Source organism: Nothobranchius furzeri, chromosome 17 (assembly GCF_043380555.1).
Source record: "Nothobranchius furzeri strain GRZ-AD chromosome 17, NfurGRZ-RIMD1, whole genome shotgun sequence".
In the NCBI taxonomy this organism is placed as follows: Eukaryota; Metazoa; Chordata; class Actinopteri; order Cyprinodontiformes; family Nothobranchiidae; genus Nothobranchius; species Nothobranchius furzeri.
In genome coordinates this window covers 51,133,309-51,153,896 of record NC_091757.1, presented here as the reverse complement: position 1 = coordinate 51,153,896, position 20,588 = coordinate 51,133,309, and the positions used below count along the sequence as shown (strand labels likewise).

At 42.3% G+C, this 20,588-nt stretch overlaps 1 protein-coding gene across 4 annotated transcripts in view; it reads right to left on the bottom strand.

Moving 5' to 3' along the window:
- The window catches only part of aopep (aminopeptidase O (putative)), a 124,344-nt gene that overhangs the window by 4,483 nt on the left and 99,273 nt on the right, over window positions 1-20,588 (bottom strand). For 2 of the 4 annotated variants that reach the window (XM_015972850.3, XM_070546141.1), the window contains 3 exons: window positions 19,684-19,800; window positions 9,179-9,265; window positions 8,905-9,053 (listed from right to left, as the gene is read on the bottom strand). In XM_015972850.3, coding sequence (XP_015828336.1) covers window positions 8,913-9,053; window positions 9,179-9,265; window positions 19,684-19,800 — 345 coding nt within the window. In that variant the 3' untranslated portion in view covers window positions 8,905-8,912. Of the gene's footprint in view, window positions 1-8,904; window positions 9,054-9,178; window positions 9,266-19,683; window positions 19,801-20,588 lie in introns of those variants that run through there. The other 2 variants (XR_008559229.2, XR_011517021.1) reach the window with 2 other exon arrangements.

Sequence of the window (20,588 nt, the reverse complement as noted above, 5' to 3'; positions counted from 1 at the left end):
TAGTTAGTGTTCAGCATTTTTTGTGTACAATTTTGGCGTAAGCGGAACCGTACACATTCAGTTGGTTGTGAAAGGGGGCTATTTTAAGTGAGCACATTAGCTGGTTAAGCAAGTGGGAGCGTGCGCCATGGGGAAGTGCAAGTTTAATTTTAACTGGATGGCTAATCCCACGTTCGCGACGTGGTTAGCACCGGTTCCAGGCAATAGCTGGAAATTATATCTTAAATTTAATGTTTAAAAATAGCTTAAATTTGGTCAAAGTGGCCTTAGGGGTCTTAAAAAGTCTTACATTTGGCTCCCTTAGACCTGCAGATACCCTGAGCTGGGGCAAGTCACGCCCACCCATTCCCCACTCGGGTTGCTATAGACCCCTTGACACGTGACATCACATGCTCAATGCCTCAAAACAAAATCAGCATGGTTAACACATGCAGCGCTGTAGGCTGCATAAGTAGACGAAAGGACAGTAACGTAAAAATGTACATGTTTCCAGCTGATAAAATATGCTGAAGGCAATAGTTAACAGCCATGAAGAGAGTTTCTCATGACAGAACAAAAAAGTCAAGGATCTGCCCCACATGCTCCAGAGTGACACGAACAAGTTAAGGCCATCTAATGACTTGTATGCTGGGATACGTTCGTTTCTTTTTACATAATTACACAAAATGTGTTCTGTAATTGGAGCATTCAGCCTTTAATGTCATTTGTTTTGTGTTTACTGAGATTGCCAGGAATGTGAAATATAAAACTTATTCATTTATTAATAAATTGTCCCTCCTGAAATCTGCCCAGCCTTTAGTGTTGTTCTCTTTATGTTTCTGTTTACTGAGCTCGTCAGAATAAACAGAGAATCTCCTAAGACGAATTGTGTTACGGTGATCCTTCAACATTAACCCGCTCAACGCAGTAAACATCCGGTTACACTTTGTTGCTTCAGCTGTGTACAGTCCAGGTGTATCAAATGTTTGTAGATGTCCCCGTACTCGACTAGCGGCCAGTCATTTACAGCCTGTTAGCTATTTCAATGGAATCTGGAAGCTTTGCGCTAAACAAGGTTAGCTGTAAGATGAATTAGTTTTTTATTGGTGTTAGATGATCTAACGTAGCAATGCCCTTCTAACTGGTCTTCCAGGCTGTACTGTGAGACCTCTTCAAATGGTCCAGAAAGCAGCGGCACGTCTGGTCTTCAATCAGCCAAAAAGAGCACACGTCACCCCTCTGTTCATTGAGCTCCACTGGCTACCGCTAGCAGCACACATCAAATTCAAATTGCTAACACTAGCATACAAAGTCCGAGATGGTACGGCTCTCATCTACCTGAATCCTCTTGCAAAGGCTTACGTCTCGGCCCGGCCGCTCCGGTCATCACAGGATCGTCGGCTAGCAGTGCCTACAGCACGCTCAGGACAATCCAGACTCTTCTCATGCATCGTTCCACAAATGTGGAATGACCTTCCAAGCACTACCAGAGCAGGGGCTTCCGTTGCAATTTTCAAGAAACTCCTGAAGACCCTGCTCTTCAGAGAGCATCTTCTAAACAAAAGCGTCTGCTAAATACATAAACATAATATCTAAAAGCCTAGTTTTTATTTTGTTTAAATCATGGAGAGGGTCTTTGTGCCCTCCAGCACGAGACACTATTACCTGGATGTAAAAGTTACGTTTAAGGGGTCTATAGGCTGACAAGCTCTGATATCTGGCTCAGATTAAAACTACTACGCCTCCCATAGTAGCTCTCTTGCACATTAGAGGTGATTCTTATATGATATGCAAAAAGTCCCCATTTGTGACATCACAAACGGGGACTTTTTGAAACTGCTTGTTTTAGGAATGTAATTACTAAAAACAAACTCGGTGTGTTTACATGCGCGGTGAGTAAATTTAGAATGGCATCTAACCCGTGAGAGGTCCTTTAAATTTCTACCAAGATTTCCATTTCTAATGCTTCAGCCTTGTTTAGCCTCACATTGTGGAAATGTGTGAGAACTTGTCTGCTTTATGGGTCTCTGTAGCTCAGCTGCCTCGGGCTGAGATTAGATCAGAAATCAATACATATCAGCCGTGGATGCCTGAGCAGCACTTTTTACTGCCAAAGTCATTTTAAGTTGGGACCCTCAGGTGTTTTAAGCGCTTAAAAGATGATTTGGAGAAGTTATTTTATTACCACCGTGTCAATCTCTCTCTGTTCCCTTGCTGTTCCACAGCCGTATCCCAGGCTGCCAGGTGAGTTGGAGGAAAAGTCCTTAATTCTGAAGAACTCGGTAGTATTTTTGAGAGGAAAGAACATGAGATAATTAGATGCTAACAGGTTCTACAGCAGCAACCTGATCAGATATTTACCCGGTGAGGTTGAAACCTATAAAACTTTTTTTTTTCAGTTGTAAGTCTACTCATATGTAAGCAGCAAATAAGTGGTAACAGTTAGCATAATGAATGTCCAGAATGCTCCGAAGCAGCCAGACGGGAAACTCGGAATAGAAACCTTTTTTTTAAGAAAAAGCGTGTCATCATCCGTTATCTTTCAATCAATAAAAAACTTGTTCGCACTAAGCCCTGGTCTGATTTCACATATGGCTGTGCCTGGCCCCAGATCACCCCAAAATGCAACAAAACAGGGAGCCATGTGAACAAATCTAATGTATACATATGTAAGAAATGCACATTCATTTTCCTGAAAAACAGATTTATGAGGTATTAAGGGGGTTTAATTTTAATATTCTCCTTTTTGATTTAGCAGGATCTTTTTTTTTCTTTACATCTTTTGTACCTATATTAGCTGGAGAGCTCTCTCTGTCACAGTGATTTATTCCAGATTCCTTAATGTGGCCATTTATCATATTCAACCTACTTGACCCTCTCTTACAGAACCGTTCTTAGCATTAATCTTAAGATCTTTGTGTGTGTGTGTGTGTGTGTGTGTGGGCTGAGCATGAAGTACATTGTCTAAACAGGTCCATATAATCCAGTTTACAGCTTGCACACATGTGATCTTTAAATCTCAATTCAGCTTGCTGTGGGATTTCCCCTCATGCTTATGCAGCCCAAGCACAAATAAGGGGTTTAGTCTGAAAACAAACTCAGACTTTAACACAAATCACAGCCAACAATGGAGCAGTCAAACATACAAATTAAAGCTGATATTGTGTGTTGTGTTGCTTGTCGGTGTTTTAATATTATAAATCTATCAAAAAAGTTTGCCACAGAGGTTGTTTGTCCTGCCGTTTGAGTAAATATGTTTTCCTCACGAGGCTCCAGGCTGGTTCAGTGGAGGTTGTTGCATCACGGGCAAAGATTGCTAGATATTTGCTGAAAAGTCTTGCTTTTTCTCTGTGACTCTCTGGGGCAGAGTCTGCTGAGTTGTGCGGAGCAGTGATGACGAGGACGGTCGCGGCGGCTGCCACCAGAAGTTTTGACCAAAGAGACGTTGGCCCCAATAACAAGCCACAGTCTCTTTAGGCCTCATTACTACCGCGAGTCCCCAGTTCTCACCTTTCCCCACATCTACATTGGATTTTATACACAGACAGGTAAAAGGAGGCAGAAGCATTAAGGTGCAGGAGCTAACAGACAAAATGGGAACGAGTCTAAATAGTTTTTGGATACAGGATGTTGGGGAATCAAAGCCAAGAATGGAAAGATTGACGGCACATTCTCTCTCTCTCTCTCTCTCTCTCTCCCCCCCCCCCCCCCCCCCCCCCCCCGCTCGCCGGGGTCATGCTCTCCTCAGGTGCAGAACTTAGCCACTGTGAACAAAGAGGAAATCAATCACTGTTCACCAATCAGCTAAGCTCTGCATCTGGCTGGAGAGAGGATACAAAACCCTGCTGAGGAGACGGTGGTGTGTGTGCCCGCGCACGCACACACACACACACACACACTCATCATCCTCATTTCTTCACACTTCCAAACTCCTCAGACACAATTACACAAACCCTTAGGTAATCACGCCGTCTCCACGTCTGACGTTTCTGTGGGTGAAGAGCGTGTTTGTGTACAGATCTGGTTGCCATGGCAGCCGGCAGGGTCAAGGCTGTGTGGTAATCCCTGGCAATGTGATTTTATCATAAGTCACAAATCAGCACGCCAGGAACCCTCACAGCTCTGACATGAAAGAACAAGATCTCTCCAGGTTTTTGTTTTTTTTAACTCTGCCTACATTCTGGACTCCAGCGCCACGCACCTCCAACCTGCAACATCCTGAAACTAAAAACTTTCCATTCTGCCCTCCCTTCAATTACGTCTGCCATCAGAACTCAGCCGTGAAAAGACCAGAACTGCGGATCTTTTGCTGCCCTGCTCTCGCACACCATTTCCTCGGTAACCCTTCTTCTCGTCTCCTATTCGCCACGCTCGGCTGGCCCGGCGATATGCCCCTCATTAAGCGGATCAAGAGGGATTCCAAAGGCATGCACCGGGGGAGAAAAATTACAGTACAGACTAAAGGAGACCACCCTACTTTTCTAAGATTTAAAGGAGGAGGTCTTGACAGACATGTTTTCAGCGTAAACCCACCCAGCATAATCAGCATAATCCACTGTACTGTGTGTTTTGTGTTTTTTGTGAAAGGCGACGAGAAGGACGGTTGGGATTTTTTTTTAAAGGACAATAGGCCAACACAAAGTGAGGAGTGAAACATAAATCCGCCTCCCTACAGGGCAATAGGAAAAGTCAGTGAGGAGGTTCGTTCATCCATCATTTTAATTGGAGTGAGATCTCTGATCTCAGATGACCGGTGTGATCCGCTGATGTTTACAGGCGCTTGCCTTGGGAAAGCTGCAGTAAAAGTTGGGATATTAATCTCTGAATGCTTCGTCTTGTGCTCCTTTTGGTTCCCCCTGCACCCGTAAGGCGACGGGAGGAGGAGGAGGAGGAGGAGGAGCGACAGACGATGTCGAAGATGAGCACGGACAGACAGACAGGCGCTGTGCATCGCTTTCTGCGTGCGTGCGTGTGTGTGTGTGTGTGTGTGTGTAGGGGAGATTTATCAGGGCTAAGCCAGATGCCAAACACTTGTTGAGAAAGCCTTTCACATCCTGCACAAATGCATAAAACTGTTTGTGCGTGCGAAGATAAAAGCCCGTCTCGTGGCAGCTTGACTGAGGCCTGAAACGGGATTTAGAGCTGTGAGTCACTCGGGTCAACGTGGACGGGTTTTTAGCAGCAGCTCATGACACAGCTGGTGTCCACCACTTACAAACACCTTCCTGACCATAATTTATGGAGCCAATTCGGATAATAATACATTTAATAAAATAAATTCACATATTTGAGACTAAGACTAAAAATATATTAACTAACATTTTTTTCCCAAAATAACAAAACGAGAAAACAACTGATGTTTCTCTTATTAAAGATGAGGTATGGGACGTTTTTCTGGAGCCTTTTTTTAATCATATTGCTTGAATTGCTCTTCACTTAAATTAAATATTTTATCCCAAAAAATTATTATTGTAATGTGCTAGAAACACACAGTTCTAGAAACTCCTGATTGAAGCGTTCATAATGATTGGATCGTGATCCATCAATCAATCTGACCTCTGCTGATACTCCATGTGTGTTCACGGCTCAGAGCAGCTGAACAGGAAGTGAAGCCAGAACCAGGCTGCCTAGTGTCATAAGCTGAATGTTCCATTCTGTTTGCAAGTTCCTTAATATGTTCTGTTTAGCGTTTGGGTCTGTTCTTGTTGGGAAATGTGTATGTGACGGACCTGTTGTCTGTGAACGCAGCTTGTCCATTGGGTTGGTAGAGCCATCTGTCAAATGCCTAGGCTACACACGTGCATGTTTATGTTGGGAGCTGGTGTCCATGGCAGAGAGGAAAGAGAGACGTTAAAGAGCAAGTCACCCCCAAATCAACTTTTTAAAACTATAAATGCATGTCTAATCATGCTGCAGACACGTGTAGTCAGTAGTTTTGCACTTTTGTTAAAATTTAAATATTCTGCCTAAAACTGTCAGTGTTGGGCTTTTGTCAGGTAAAAACTGCACTGCAGTTGAATTTAAATCTATCATCGCTATTGACTAAGAGGTATCCTAGAATGTTAGCTGGTACCATATGATGTCACAATGTCTTTGTGAGCCTGTGTGTGTATTTGTTAGTGGCTCCGCCCTCTCGGTTTGCTAGGCAACAGCATTTGTTGCATTTTTCAAACAGGAAGTGGGAGCGAAGTAATACTCTGGTAGGGGGTGACTTGCTCTTTAAGGAAGGGTTCTGGAAGTTTTGACCTGTTTGTTGTGCTTTCCCAGATTGTTAATGGCACTGAACTGCTGTCATTTTGAAATTAGGAATAAACCAAGACAGCTAATAACTGTTTTGTTTTCATCATAAAAACGCAACACTATATCAGCTAGTCTACTGAATAGGTACATACGGTTACTTAGGTGCAGTATGATGTGAATTATAGGAGAGAAGCTGCCAACAACGGATTGAAAATATAAAAAAACAGCATTCTGGATTCCTGCAGTCTGGAGGTGTGGCTCAAGAAAGAAGTCTGGAGAAAAGGGGATGGACCTTTGAATTTTGCATTACACAGGTTATCTGGGGGTCCTTAAAAAGTCTTAAATTAGCTTTTCCAAATTTAAGGCCTTAAAAATCCTTAAAAATGAAAAATAATCCTTAAATACAGTTTCCAGAGGTCTTAAATTACCGAAGACCCAATAAACAAAATTCTTTTATTTCTATAAAATTTTCGTGAATTTCTAGTTAGTGTTCAGCATTTTTTGTGTATGACATTGGCGTAAGCGGAACAGTACACATTCAGTTGGTTGTGAAAGGGGGCTATTTTTAGATGAGCACGTTAGCTGGTTAAGCTAGTGGGAGCTTGCGCCATGGGGAAGTGCAAGTTTAATTGTAACTGGATGGCTAATCCCACAATCGCGGCGTGGTTAGCACCGTTTCCAGGCAATAGCTGGAAATTATAGCTTAAATTTCATTTTTAAAAATGATAAATGACCCGCACTTGTATAGAGCCTGTCAGAGTAAGGACTCCAAAGCGCTTTACACTACAGTGTATCATTCATCCATTCACACACGCATTCACACACTGATGGTGATGAGCTACGATGTAGCCACAGCTGCCCTGGCCAGTCCCTCCGACCACCACCAGCAGGCAAGGTGGGTTAAGTGTCTTGCCCAAGGACACAACAGCAGAATTCTCTGTCCGGAGCCAGGATCGAACCTGCAACCTTCCGATTACTGGACTACCCGCTCAACCTGTTGAGCTACTGCTGCCCTGTTTAAATAGCTTAAATTTGTTCAAAGTGGCCTTAAAAAAGGTCTTAAAAAGTCTTAAATTTGGCTCCCTTAAACCTGCAGATACCCTGAACGACTCCTTAATTGTAAAATGTAAATGACAACACATTACTCTACAATGTCTCACATGAAAGTTTTTATTTATTCCTGACGGGAACCTCTCCTCTGTCTCAACCACGTAACCTAACTTGTTTGGTTCTTTTGCGCTTCGGCAGCCTGAAAAACATAATTTTTTTTCCCAAGTACGCAGGGAATCCCCTCCTGTGCTGAGGACGAAGCGTGACCAAATACGGTTAATTGAAGGCATTTCTGTATGTAAATGACTGAGAACAGACATGAGCACCTGGGTACACACAGGTGGGATTTATCATGAGACAAGTGCAGAGGAACGTGCGTACGGGAGGCCACCGCATGTTTCATAAATCAGGTTTTTGACCGTTCGTACGAACATTCTAAATTTTATTCATAGGAAGGAATTTTATTTTTCTGCGAACGTTTTTATACATGAGGCCACAGGTTTAGTGTATTTAGAAAGAATAAGGTTGCTCCTTACTGGCAAAAGAATAACAAACTAACATCTCCTTTAAAGAGCAAGTCACTCCAAATCATCATTTTTTTGCCGTTAAACTATATAAATGAGTGTCCAATTGTGCTGTAGACAAATGGTGTCAATAATTCAGCACTTTAGTGCATCTTAGTTAAAATTTAAATATTCTGCCTAAAACTGTCAGCGATGCACCGTTGTCATGCAAAAACTCACCACTGCATTTGAATTTAAATCTGCCATCGCTATTGGCTAAGAGGTACACTATGATGTTAGATGGTACATTATGATGTCACAATGTTGTGAGTGTGTGTATTTGTTAGAGGCTCCGCCGTCCCGGTCTGCTAGGCAACAGCATTTGTTGCATTTTTCAAACAGGAAGTGGGAGTTGAGTAAGAATCTGGCAGGGGGTGACTTGCTCTTTAAATTATTGACCTGTCTCCTTTCCCGTTTTCACAGCTTAGAAGCTGAATGGAGATCAATGTGACCTGTCTTCACTGCTTCACTTCTCTTCTTCCTTTTCACCATCTTTTCCTTCATTCGAGTTACAGTAATCCTTCAGAGTGATCCTGGATCATAATTAAGGTGGACACGGAGCAGAGACTATCCTGAGCCCCTCAGAAAAAATGCTCACTGACCTATTCTCTTTCCTTTTCTGTGTTCCTTCGCTCGCTCGTACGAGGGGCAAATTCCCAGATTCCTCGTGTGACAAACAAATCCAAACAGCCCCTTTCAGAGTCCACAAGTGCATACATACACACACAGTCAGCAGGCCCAGAAAGGAATGTGAAGCACAGGTAGCCAAGTGACTCAAATGAGGACAGCCCGTTGGAGCAGATGGGATCAAGATCAATTGAACACAAAGGTTCTTTCACAGGAAACACTGCAGAGTCAGATATGAGATGAAGTCTCAGACGTACTTAAAAGTTCAGTTGAACATCTGCAAAGGCTTCCTTTGCATTTCTGAACCCTTCTGAGCGTCATTCTACTTGTTTTACCTCATTATTGCTGTTGCCAAGGTAGCAAAGTTACTCAAAACATACGTTAAATAATAATTAATAAAAAATATAAAATAAACGAAAAGCAGTACTTCAATTAAATGTTATACCTCCAGCGTTACAGGATCATCTCCTCCACCACTCTGCGTGCTGATTGGTCCATTTCCTCCTGGACTAATGACAGGCAGCGGCGAGCCAGAGCCTGCTGCTCAGGGTCTTCCCGAACCATCAGCTCCCCGTAAAGATACACACCCATGGCCTGAAACACATGGCACAACACACACACACACACACACACACACACACACACACAAATCCTGTTTCTGCTCTGTGCTTCAGTCTGAGGCTTTCATTGTGAAATCCTGGAAAAATGTTCATATTTACCTGATCATGAATCAGAAAGTGTTCTACATCTCTGTAACCTGGAGAGTAAGCATGCTTTATTACTAGCTCACACCAGCGATGTCGAACCTGGGACAAAAAAACACAAGGAAAACATGGATGACTGGAAAATAAAGTTAAATATGTAAAATTTCTTAATTGTTTCATCAATTTTGAGTTTAAAAGTCACTGAATAGCGCCTACATTTTTTTTATACTCCAATGTAAATCTAGGGCCGTAATTGTTGTGGTACTATTTACTAAGCTGCCACAAAACTTTCTAGAATCACAGACTGACATCTCAATCATCTAAAATTTATAACAAAAATATCCATTTATTTCCAGTGTGTGTATGTGTGTTTTTACTGTATGTGTGTGTGCGTGTGTGAAAGCTGATGCCTGGCCTTTTTCCCGGAGGATCAATAGGAGCTCTGTTGCCGCGGTTACAGGAGAGATCAGAGACTGGCTCTGTCCCTGCCTCAACCATCATCCTTCATCATCTGATATGAGCGCTCACGTGTGTGTGTGTGTGTGTGTGTGTGTGTGTGTGTGTGCGTGTGTGTGTGCGTGTGTGTGTGTTTGTGTGTGGAGGAGGCAGACAGGATGGTAAAAGAGACAGAGGAATGCTGAAAATGTTTTAAAGAAAACCGCCACTTCTTTAAAGGCTGACTGCTCCATTCTGCGTTCTCTCTGTGGGTGCCACGGCCTCCTCTACTATCTCCTCACACTCCAGAACACAAACTGTCCGTTTGGAGAGTTCAGGGACAGAGCGTGGGATTTAGGAGGGGAGGGGTTCAATTGCAACTGTGAACAAAGCAGATCTGCAGAGATTCATTTTGAGATGGTTTATTCTAGAAAGGAGCCGAGGTGGAGCACCTGGAAGATGTTTTAATCTCATTTTATTTAAGTTTGCCCTGAAACTATTTTATCTTGGTAGGACAGGAAACTTTATTTTCAGTTACTTTGGCAACCGAAGAAAAAAAGAAACCAATGTTTTCGTGTTTTGGGCATTTCGGCTGAAAAATAAATCCGCAAAATCAAATGAGCTGCAAGAAATCAGCTGCGGTGTAATGATGTCTACTCTCTGCTCTCATGGCAACAATGATATGAGACCGTGTTCACAAGCGTGTGCACCGTATGTGTACCCTCTAGTGCCAGTCCTGCCCTTCTGGCCTGTGTAGCCCCAGCAGCTGCTCCTCACACTGGGTTACATTCCTGGGGAGAGCCCTGGGGCAGAGCAGCTGCTTGGTGCATATCTCTCTCTCTCTCTCTCTCTCTCTCTCTCTCTCTCTCTCTCTCTCTCTCTCTCTCTCTCTCTCTCTTTTACCGTGTTTCCTCTCACAGGGCCTCTCTTCCTGACAGCACATGCAATTACACAGTGACATTCCTTCATTTATTACTGCACCACCGCCCTGCCTACACTCTCCACCACAAGTTTTAACACAAAAAATGCTACGACCAAATGCACCGTTACGATCCAGCTTATACGTCTCACACAATCTGAATCCCGCTCATAAAATGTGAGTGGACTCAGGATAAAAACGTTTATAGCTCCAGAGTGTTGGGGGGGGGGGGGGGGGGGGATTCTTTAGCTGGTTGGAGCTTTGTGTAAAAGCAGAAATAAATCTATTATTATCAGAGTTAACGCAAAATGAAAAAGAAAATCCAACCATTTGTGCACCTTTAACATAATTTGAATCGATGTTCTAGTCAGAATTAACCACTAATCCATCTGCCGGGTGCTGCGGAGAACTTCACATTCGTGCCAGAACATCTTCTACCAGTTTAGGCATGACCATGTCTCCTGTGGACACTGGCTTTAACTCTTTGGGATGAAGCTTTTATGAACCCGGCTTGTTCCGGCACATCCTGCAGATTCTTTATCAGACTGAATGTAAAGGGTTTGGGATCTTTTTGTTCCGTTTCGTTAGTCACATCATCTGCCAAGAATTCTAATTGCAAAAGCGTATTGGTTCATACTAGGGATGTTCCGTGTCGGCTTTTTTTTATCCTTACAGATAAACCGATATTTTCTAACTCTTAATTTCCAAAACTGATATTAAAAAAACTAAATTATTTTAGGTAAATAAGATCACGTATCATGCAAACTTAAATTTCAAACACTATCTGTGCAAAATATCCCAATGAATTCACTTGATGTTAGTCGATGGAAAAAAAAGTTTCAATATTTATTTGTCTGCTGAATCACATCATCGCAGAAATAATCCCGACAAACGCCTACAACACGTGGCAAATTTCTACTTGTTTGTTGTTTTTGTTATCACACACCCACATCACCCCGCTTCTCCTCCAGCTTCACTGGCTGCCAGTCACCTTCAGGATTCATTTCAAGATCCTGGTTCTGGTCTAAAGGGCCTTACATGGACAAGCACCATCTTACATTGGTGATCTTCTTAGTCCCTATACCCCAGCAGGTCCCTGAGGTCCAGTGATCAAAGCCTACTGGTTGTGCAGCACCAGGCTAAAGACCAAAGGTGACAGATCATTTGCTGCTGTGGCCCCCAGACTCTGGACCTCTCTCCCCCTGAGCCTGAGATCAGTGGACTCACCCCAAAATTCCACTTCTCCGCCCCCGCTTTCCGCTGCCGCTCGCTTCCGAACTCAAATTATACTATACCCGCTCTACAACAGCTCCGCCCCGGTGCGGAGACCTGAGGTGCGTAAACAGGCATGCGCGGGACTTTCGAGATCTTGCGATACAGTCCGAGCAATAAACGCGGAAGTTAGATCCAAACACCCGTTGTGTGGGAGAAGCATCGAAATGAACTGTTTAATCTGCCCATCATTTGTGTTGAGAGATCAGCAGTGTTTGGATCAACAAAGGGTGACTACTTTGAGTCCCTCTCAGGCTGTCACTGTTGTTTTCTTAGTGGAAACTGTATTTATGGCTTATTTTTGTGCATTTAAAGTTCAACCGCCATTGATAGTTGTTAAAAGTTGTTAAACCTGTGCATATGAAACAAAAAACGCCTTTTGTTTATCGATTTATTGTGAAATAATGGAAGTTGTGCTTGCTCCCTTTCCTGTTGGGCGGTTGTGATTTCTGTCCATTGACTGCGGAGGCGCTCCGGCGTCCGGCAAAAATAGAATTGATCCTATTTTTGCCGGATGGCGGAACGGGGGGCAGCGCATTGCGCCGCACGGCCGCGGTAGTGGAACAGCTCTGATTGATTACAAAGGGACCATTTTTGCTGCGGAGTTCGTGCCGGAGCGGAGATAGTGGAATTTTGGGGTCAGTGGTCTCCTTTAAAAAACAGCTGAAAACTCACTTGTTCAAGCTGGTTTTGGTGTGACCTTCATCACCCTCTCCTTGTTCTGCTGTCTACCTATTCCACCTTCCTCAGGATCCACTGATTTCCCTCTTTCTTATTCACTCTCTCTCTTTCTTTATCTTTTTTAATCACAATTGCATATTTTTTGCTCATTTTAAATATATTTTTAATCATTTTCTAAATTCTTTTTAATATTTTTACATTTTTTGTTTTTGTGAAGCGCCTCGTGATTTTCACCTTGAGAGGCGCTATAGAAATGATACTTTCTTCTTCGTCTTTCTTCATAGATGCAATTTTCATCTTGTTACGTTTGAAAACGAGTGGACAGAAGTTTAGACTTATTGAGCTCAAGCCCAAACCCTTTCTTTATACGTGGCTTACTTTAAGCTAACTAAACTGAACAAAGCAGAACATGTCCAAAGAAACCCGTACATTCTTTCAATTAATAAACATAATGTGTTATATTTTACTAAACCAATAGAAGTTCTTTCAAATGAAGAATTTGAATAGCTCGATTTTAATGGATTTTGTTTTTATTTTTGATTGTTTTTATTGTGTGTTTTTGTTCAGCACTTTGGTCGGCTCTCGTGCCGTGTTTAAATGTGCTACACAAATAAACTTGGTATGGTAAACAAAATGAGTAATCACCAATTTCTGTGAGTAATTTTGCCGTTACCACCCTGGTTTAAACTTCTTGCCAAATTAAATATCTCAACAACTAAACCTTGGTTCTGTCAAACTTTTACATTTTGAGTGAGGAGAGAAGTAGTCCAAGAGTTTGATTTATACTATGTTTATTATGTTTATGTTTATTTATTCGGCAGACGCTTTTATCCAAAGCGACTTACAATTTGTGATCTGTGGGGGAAACCGGAGTACCCGGAGGAAACCCACGCATGCATGGGAGAACACGCAACTCCACGCAGAAAGGCCGCAGCCGAGTTTCGAACCTGCGACCTTCGTGCTGCGAGGCAACAGTGCTAACAACTGCGCCACCATGCAGCCCATATATACTATGTGCATGGTATGTAAAGGTTATGTAATTACAAGTCCAATACTAATCATTTCCAATATTACATTTTAATGCCAACATTCACTGTGAATACATTTTCTGGGTGTAGTACATGCAACTTTTTTTTTAAAGTTATTTTTCTCAGAAAATTTTATTTAGAAAAATTTTAGCATTTTAAATGTTTTCCATACTCAAAAACTTCTACAATTTTCCCAACTCAATATTTTTGGGAACAATTTTGATTAGGTTGGACTTCAGCGTAAATATGAGTATGTAAAACTCAGCTATTGGCTTAGACGGAAGATAAATGCCAGAACCCGCCCATTTATCCTGCAACGGAAGAAGAAGGCACAAGGCACTGACAGTTGAGTGGGACGGTCCATCTTGGAAGAGCTTGCATGCGCAGGCGAACTCGTGGATAAAGCTTTTCAAAAACTTGTAAGTAACTATTTTGACTATTTTAACTTAATGTGTAGTCAAAATATTGCAACTAAACGATTTATATGATTGTTTATCATTGGACGTTTATATTGGACGTCCGTAACTACAATGTGAGATTTGCATCGGTGCAATATGAGCATTTCATTGGCCTCTGAAGAAAACAATTATTTAAAAGATGAAATATAATAAAAGGTCGATAGTTTCGGACTTTTCGGGTTCATGCAACACCAGATTTCTTTTCTTCACCTGCACACCGCATAAGTTTCCTCTGGATTCAACTTTTGGCATACGGATGTTTGTTGTTATTTAAAGGAGCTGTCTTCCCTACAGTCAAATAATGATAAATGACCCACACTTATATAGCGCCTTTCAGAGTAAGGACTCCAAAGCGCTTTACACTACAGTGTATCATTCATCCATTCACACACTGATGAGCTATGATGTAGCCACAGCTGCCCTGACGCACACTGACAGAGGCGAGGCTGCCGAGCCCAGGCGCCAAAGGTTCCTCCGACCACCACCAGCAGGCAAGGTGGGTTAAGTGTCTTGCCCAAGGACACAACAGCGGAATTCTCTGTCCGGAGCCGGGATCGAACCTGCAACCTTTCAATTACTGGACAACCCGCTCTCCTGTTGAGCTACTGCTGCCCTAAATAATAAATAGAATAACCATAAAGCTATAATTTTAAATGGAGATGTGAATGTATAAAGGCTTTTGTGTTGATTTGAAATTACATTTTCTGTATTCTTCTCTGACTCACCACATTAGATGCTGTATTTAAACTTCTTACACACACACACACACACACATGAGCCAGAATTACAATACCATTCTCACTCAGGCCCGATCACACCAGTACTCATGGTCAATGTGGAGCCGTGACACCAACATGCTTCCTTTCACTTTTTCTGCATGTTTTCTGACGCCAGCACTGTCAGCTTAAAGAGTAGCTCTGTTATCACTTTCGCTGTTAAACCGCCTTCTGCTTGCACAGAGATATGTTTAGCGTAGAACAGATGGTGAAACAATATGTACCAGCACGCTGCCATATTAGGTAAACGAGGCTTTGATCGTGTTTAAACGAATCTGCAGAATGGATTCTTTAAAACGTAACTAAAGAAATCATCATAACTGCAGAAAGCTTAAGCTGCTCAGTTATTCTTCAGAAAATTTTCGGATGACAGTAAAATTAACACCCGTTCAATTTCACAAACAGAGCTTTTTACTAAGGATGCTCTGAGTCGATCACAAAATTTTCTAATGATGGGAATCAGGTGGAAAAGATCGGACATAACCTTATAAAACAACAAGCCTTTTAAATTCATGTGACAATGGTTTACTCTTCATTTTAACAAGTTTAATTACATAAATTTGCATCGTTTCATGGACGACAGCAACACTGTAACGTGACACAGTTCAACTAAGGCGAGGAATTCAGACAAAGTAACATGCAGCTGTTAGCTAGCAGGCTAATGTAGAGCTAATGGGTGTTTCTCAATGTCAAGGCGCCTGGCCTTGCAGGGCGATGTCTTGCGAGGCCAAGCGCCTTGCTTATGAGGACACAGTCCTTCCTTGGTCAAAGAAAACAGTTAAATAAACAGACTTGCATAATGTGACTGCGACTTCCGTGGCGGTCACGTAACATCATGCGTCACGTGAGATAACGTTATATTTTATATGTATAAGTTTCTATATAAATATATACCTTTTACTTTTAAAATTGTGTATATATTTGTTAAATTAAATATGTAAGCAAGTTACTACCCGCTATCCACCGAAGTTGCAACTACTACCATCTAACCAACCATAGCTAACTTCTTTGTATATATAAAAAAAAAACATTCCAGATATCAGCCCGATAGCTACAATTAGTTGACTTACATTTAAACTTGAAATTTGCCCCCGAAGTAGCTGCTGGCTTCTGATCCGCCATCCTTTTGAAAATACCGCAATGTATTCTGGGTAATTTTTGACCAAGGCTAGGCTACAAGACACCTCCCGTGTATCCCTGCTCAGCTAGCTAAACGGCTAACAAACGAAGAACAGGTGCCTCGATAAAACATGAACATTGGAACAAGCCTTGGCGGTTCCTGCTGACGTTCCTAGGCAACCGGGGCGAGACCAAGACATCAAGGCAAGGTTCCTTGGCTCAATATGTCTGCTTGGGAGAGTGAAAATGTCAGTAGTACGAAAGTATTTTCATCCGGACAGTGAAGGCAGAGCAAATACCACTTGTAATGTGTGAATATTGCACATTTCACCAGATGGAAAAGACAGAGCTGCATTCAGCACTACAAATTTGATACGGTACCTTAAAAACAAAATCTTTTCTTTCTCTGTCAGCTTTTCCCTTCGGGACAGTAAATCATCTTTCTGCATTTAGTTCTAGTCTGCCACCTTAAAAACAAACACCTGGCTTGCCGAGTTCACTGCAGCAACTTGGACAAAAACACGGACCCAGCCCGCCGACACTAAATATACATTAAAACTAGGGCTGGGGGTAAACGATTATTTTTAAAACGATTATTCTGACGATTATTTTATCGAATAGTCGACTATTCTAATGACTATTTATACAATTAATCTAATGATTATTTTTCTATTGCACAATTAACAAAAACCAGAAAATCTCAAATAAATTCCTCAAAAAAATTGATAAATTCTTACTGTAAGAGAATAAACACTACAGGCCTTCCATTTTGTATAACACTGCTTTTATTGTGTTGGTTGGTTATGTTCTGGTGACGTGTAGAACTTGGGAGTGCAGGCTGCTGCCTGAGAGGTGGTAGAAGATGGAGTGTCTCCATGCTGCTTTGTTTTGGTCACTTATGTGCGTGAGGCGAGTGGTCTTACGGGTTAAACCAAACTCAGGTGATATTTTACACTAAACCGAAAACCCACAACACTCTAAATGTAATAAAAGGGAGATCTACACCACAAAAAAGATGAACTCTAAACCAAAACGTAACAGCTTATCCCAACGCAAGAAGCTGTTAGCGAAGATGCTAACAGTAGCTTTACCAACGTTAAGTTCAAGTTGCCAAGTTTAAATAAACCAAAATACCCAGCAGCAAACAGACCAGCACGGAGGAGAGACTGCTACCACCAAAACAGCTCTCCTCATGTCTGAAAGAAGCTCCTTTATTAAGGGAGAAGCGCTCCCGGTGATTTTCTACATCTGCGATAGACACGAAGCAGCGCATCTGACCCCGGAAGTTGTTGTCCGTTGCCGGGAGACGAAGGCGGGCAAAACAGGAAAGGAATCTAGTAGTGGACGGACATTGTTCAGGGTCTTCGGTATTTGGCGGAGACGTTAGTGAAGGCGGAGAAGAGGGCGAACTAGAGGAAAAACGGGCAGATTCCTCCTCTATTTACAAACTCCTGGGGATGCAACATGTGGGCGCGGTGCGTCGACTTCCGGATCTGACGTCGACAAATTTTTAGAATCGAGCCGTCGACTTCGTCGAGGCTTCGCTACAGCCCTAATTAAAACATAAAGAGAAATCCGTTATGGAAAGCAGAGTTCATCACACTGAACGACTGTGGTAGCAAACGTCAGTTTCACAGTCTCCTGGAGCCGCGGTATGAGCTACCGTTTCATCACAACGTTAACACAATCAGTTCTACGGATGTAATGCAGAGAAAAGTGGCGTGCCTGCCTCATCACGGGAAAGCGCATCGCTCAATACAGCCACACACCGAGTAATCAGAATCAGAATCAGAAAAAGCTTTATTGCCAGCGCTCCAGCGACCCAGAGCATAGGAACTTGACTCCGCAACACAACCTGACCAAGGTTAAACACACACACATGTAGACAAAAACAGGTACAGGCAGTCACGAGAGCAGCCAGAACGGCGCTCATTTCATTAGATGAAAAGGGTGTTACATGAGGATAATTGGGGTAAGGTAAAAAAAAAGGCATAGCAGAGTTAGACTCCTCAACATAGAAGCACGAACATCACAGATACAAAACATCAGAGTCCGATGGGGAGGCGGGGCTGGGCGGGATCCTGAATCCTCCAATCGATTTGAAATATGAGTGAAGAAGATACTTTTACATAAATTAGTAATATTCAGATTTTTATCAATGTTATTCCTGAACCAGTAATGTTTTTTGGGCAGATAAATTAAGGAAATTAAATGGTAAATGGCCTGTATTTGTTACAGCGCATTTTAGAGTCCTGGACCCCCCCCCCCAAGGCACTTAACAACACAATCAGTCATTCACCCATCCACACACACATTCACACCCTGGTGGTGATGAGCTACATTGTAGCCACAGCTGCCCTGGGGCGCACCGACAGAGGCGAGTCTGCTGTACTCAGGCGTCACCGGTCCCTCCGATCACCGCTCAACTCAACTTTATTTATAAATCGCGCCTTACAGGCAAAAAGATGCCACCAAGGCGCTACACTGATCAAATAAAAACATAAAACAGTAAGTCCAGAAAATAAAACATTGTATCACACGATACAGTTAAAACTACAATGAGTAAAATGCTATAAGTAAAACAATAAAACTAGTTAGAAAGGTTAAAAGACAGGTCATAAAAATATGTTTTTAGCCTTGCCTTAAAAACCGCAACAGAGGTGGAGGCTCTTATGCTCAGAGGAAACTTATTCAGCAGGAAAGGTGGGTTAAGTGTCTTGCCCAAAGACACAACAACAGTGACAACCTGAGAGGGACTCGAACCTGCCGCCTTTCGATTGCGGGGAGAGCACTAAACTCCACCGTCGCCCCCAAATTACTTGAATACTAAAAAAAAAGAAATAGAAAAGTAATAAAAACATAGGACACCTTGAACGTGTTCTCCTTTTTCCTTCTCATTTTAATGCATTTTATGGGACTCTGTCATTACTTGAAATCAAATGACTTGGATTGAAGGCAGAAGATCCCAACTTTTTACTAAATATTTGTTTAATCTGAAAAGGCTTCCATTCACAGTAGGGTAAATAATGAAAGGCTCCAGGGGCTGAGCGGTACTCAGTTCTTTATTTATCCTTTTAAATAGATCATCTGAGGAGAAGCTGCTGCCAGACAATGTGAAGCAGAATCAGGCAAAACAAGAAAACGAGCTTCAGAAAGAGAGTAGAAGAAATACATTCAGAAGGAGATGAGGAGGTTAACCTCCTCTGATTGAGATTAATAACATCAGGATGAACCGCTGCCTTTAAACAGGTGTACGCCGGTGTGTGAATGTCTCGGGGAGCGTTTTTCTTATGCATAACAATGTGGTGATGGGCCTGTATATTTTTAGCGAGCTCTGAAAGATTTTTTCCAGGAAATTACACATGAGAAATGGCTTTAGTCTGCCAGGAAGTCTGACTGGAGAATTCCGGTTCAAAAGCTGGAGCCGAGGCCAAACAGAGCGGCCCCGGTTTGTGACTGCAAGGTCAGATAATCGTCTCAGATAAATTACGCAAATGAAAATAACAAAAACATGCTAATTATGTGTGAACCTAAAAAGTAAAAAATAAAAGTGATCAATGTGTTAAAAATTTAGGCCAGTGCAGTCGATATAGACTTTTTTCACACTTTCTGAGGGAGGGCAGGCAGAAAAACATACAATTAGCACCAAAGAGCAGCAGTAAACATCTACAAAATCATTTACTATGCATCCAAAAAAATAACATTGTGGATTTATTAAAAAAACAGAAAATATTAAATTTTTAGTTTTGGATGAAGTCATCTGGGAGCTTGGTTACAAATGCTCGCTTGTCTGAGCATGTGTGTGTGTGGGTGAAGCTGCGTGAAGTCTTACCTCAGCATCTTGTTCCCGTAGTCTGTAGGTCCTCTGCAGAGCACGCAGTAAAGTAACGCTCAGCTCGGATTCTTCCAGCAGAAGCTCCAAAAGCACGACCAGCTGGTCCGACATCAGCTGAAAAAGACGAGAGGAGTTCAGGATATTAATTAATCCCGTAGACGCGCGTTTTTGCAGAAAATGAGAAATAAAGTTGCATTAAACCAGAAAATGTCTCTAGACTCGCAGGCTAATTAAAATATTGCTCCCCTCCTCGTGAGCACATTTATATCATTTTCTACAAGTTTGATTTTCCTCTCTGAGCTGTGGCAGCCTTGATGGAAAAAAAACCCAATGCAAATCAAGCAATTAATCAAGCTTTTCAAACTGAAGGAAAAGGTAGAAAAATAAACCAGGACGGAGGTTGTAATTAAATAAATATGGTAAAGCAAGTGAGTCTTGTGCTGCTGAGAAATATTACAAAATGTTCATAAATTAAAGGAGATGAAAGGGAAATATTAGACAAAGGACAGCGAGACAAAGCAACAATGTTGCCTTTGTGGACTTTGAACCAAAGAGAGGAGCACTGTTCAGGAACACACACTGCCCATAAAAGAGTTGTTTGTTGCAACATTTGCACACCATAAAAATTGTTGAATGTCCTGGCTGCAGCGATATATAAGGCGATAAAAAGGGAAAAGTTTGGCGAAAATAAACGTCTTGTTGCTTTCTAACACTGATCACTTCATCTTGAGGTAGCCCAGTAGGAAACAGACAATTTTTCTTTGATGACAAACATCTTCGGGGACGAGAATTCTGGGAATCTGTGTGGGCAACGATATGAGAACAAGGCCTTCCTCCTCCGGGGACAGCTGTGCCCAGCCTTGCCTGCTTCTCTGCTGGGTACACCCAACACTCCCAGCAAC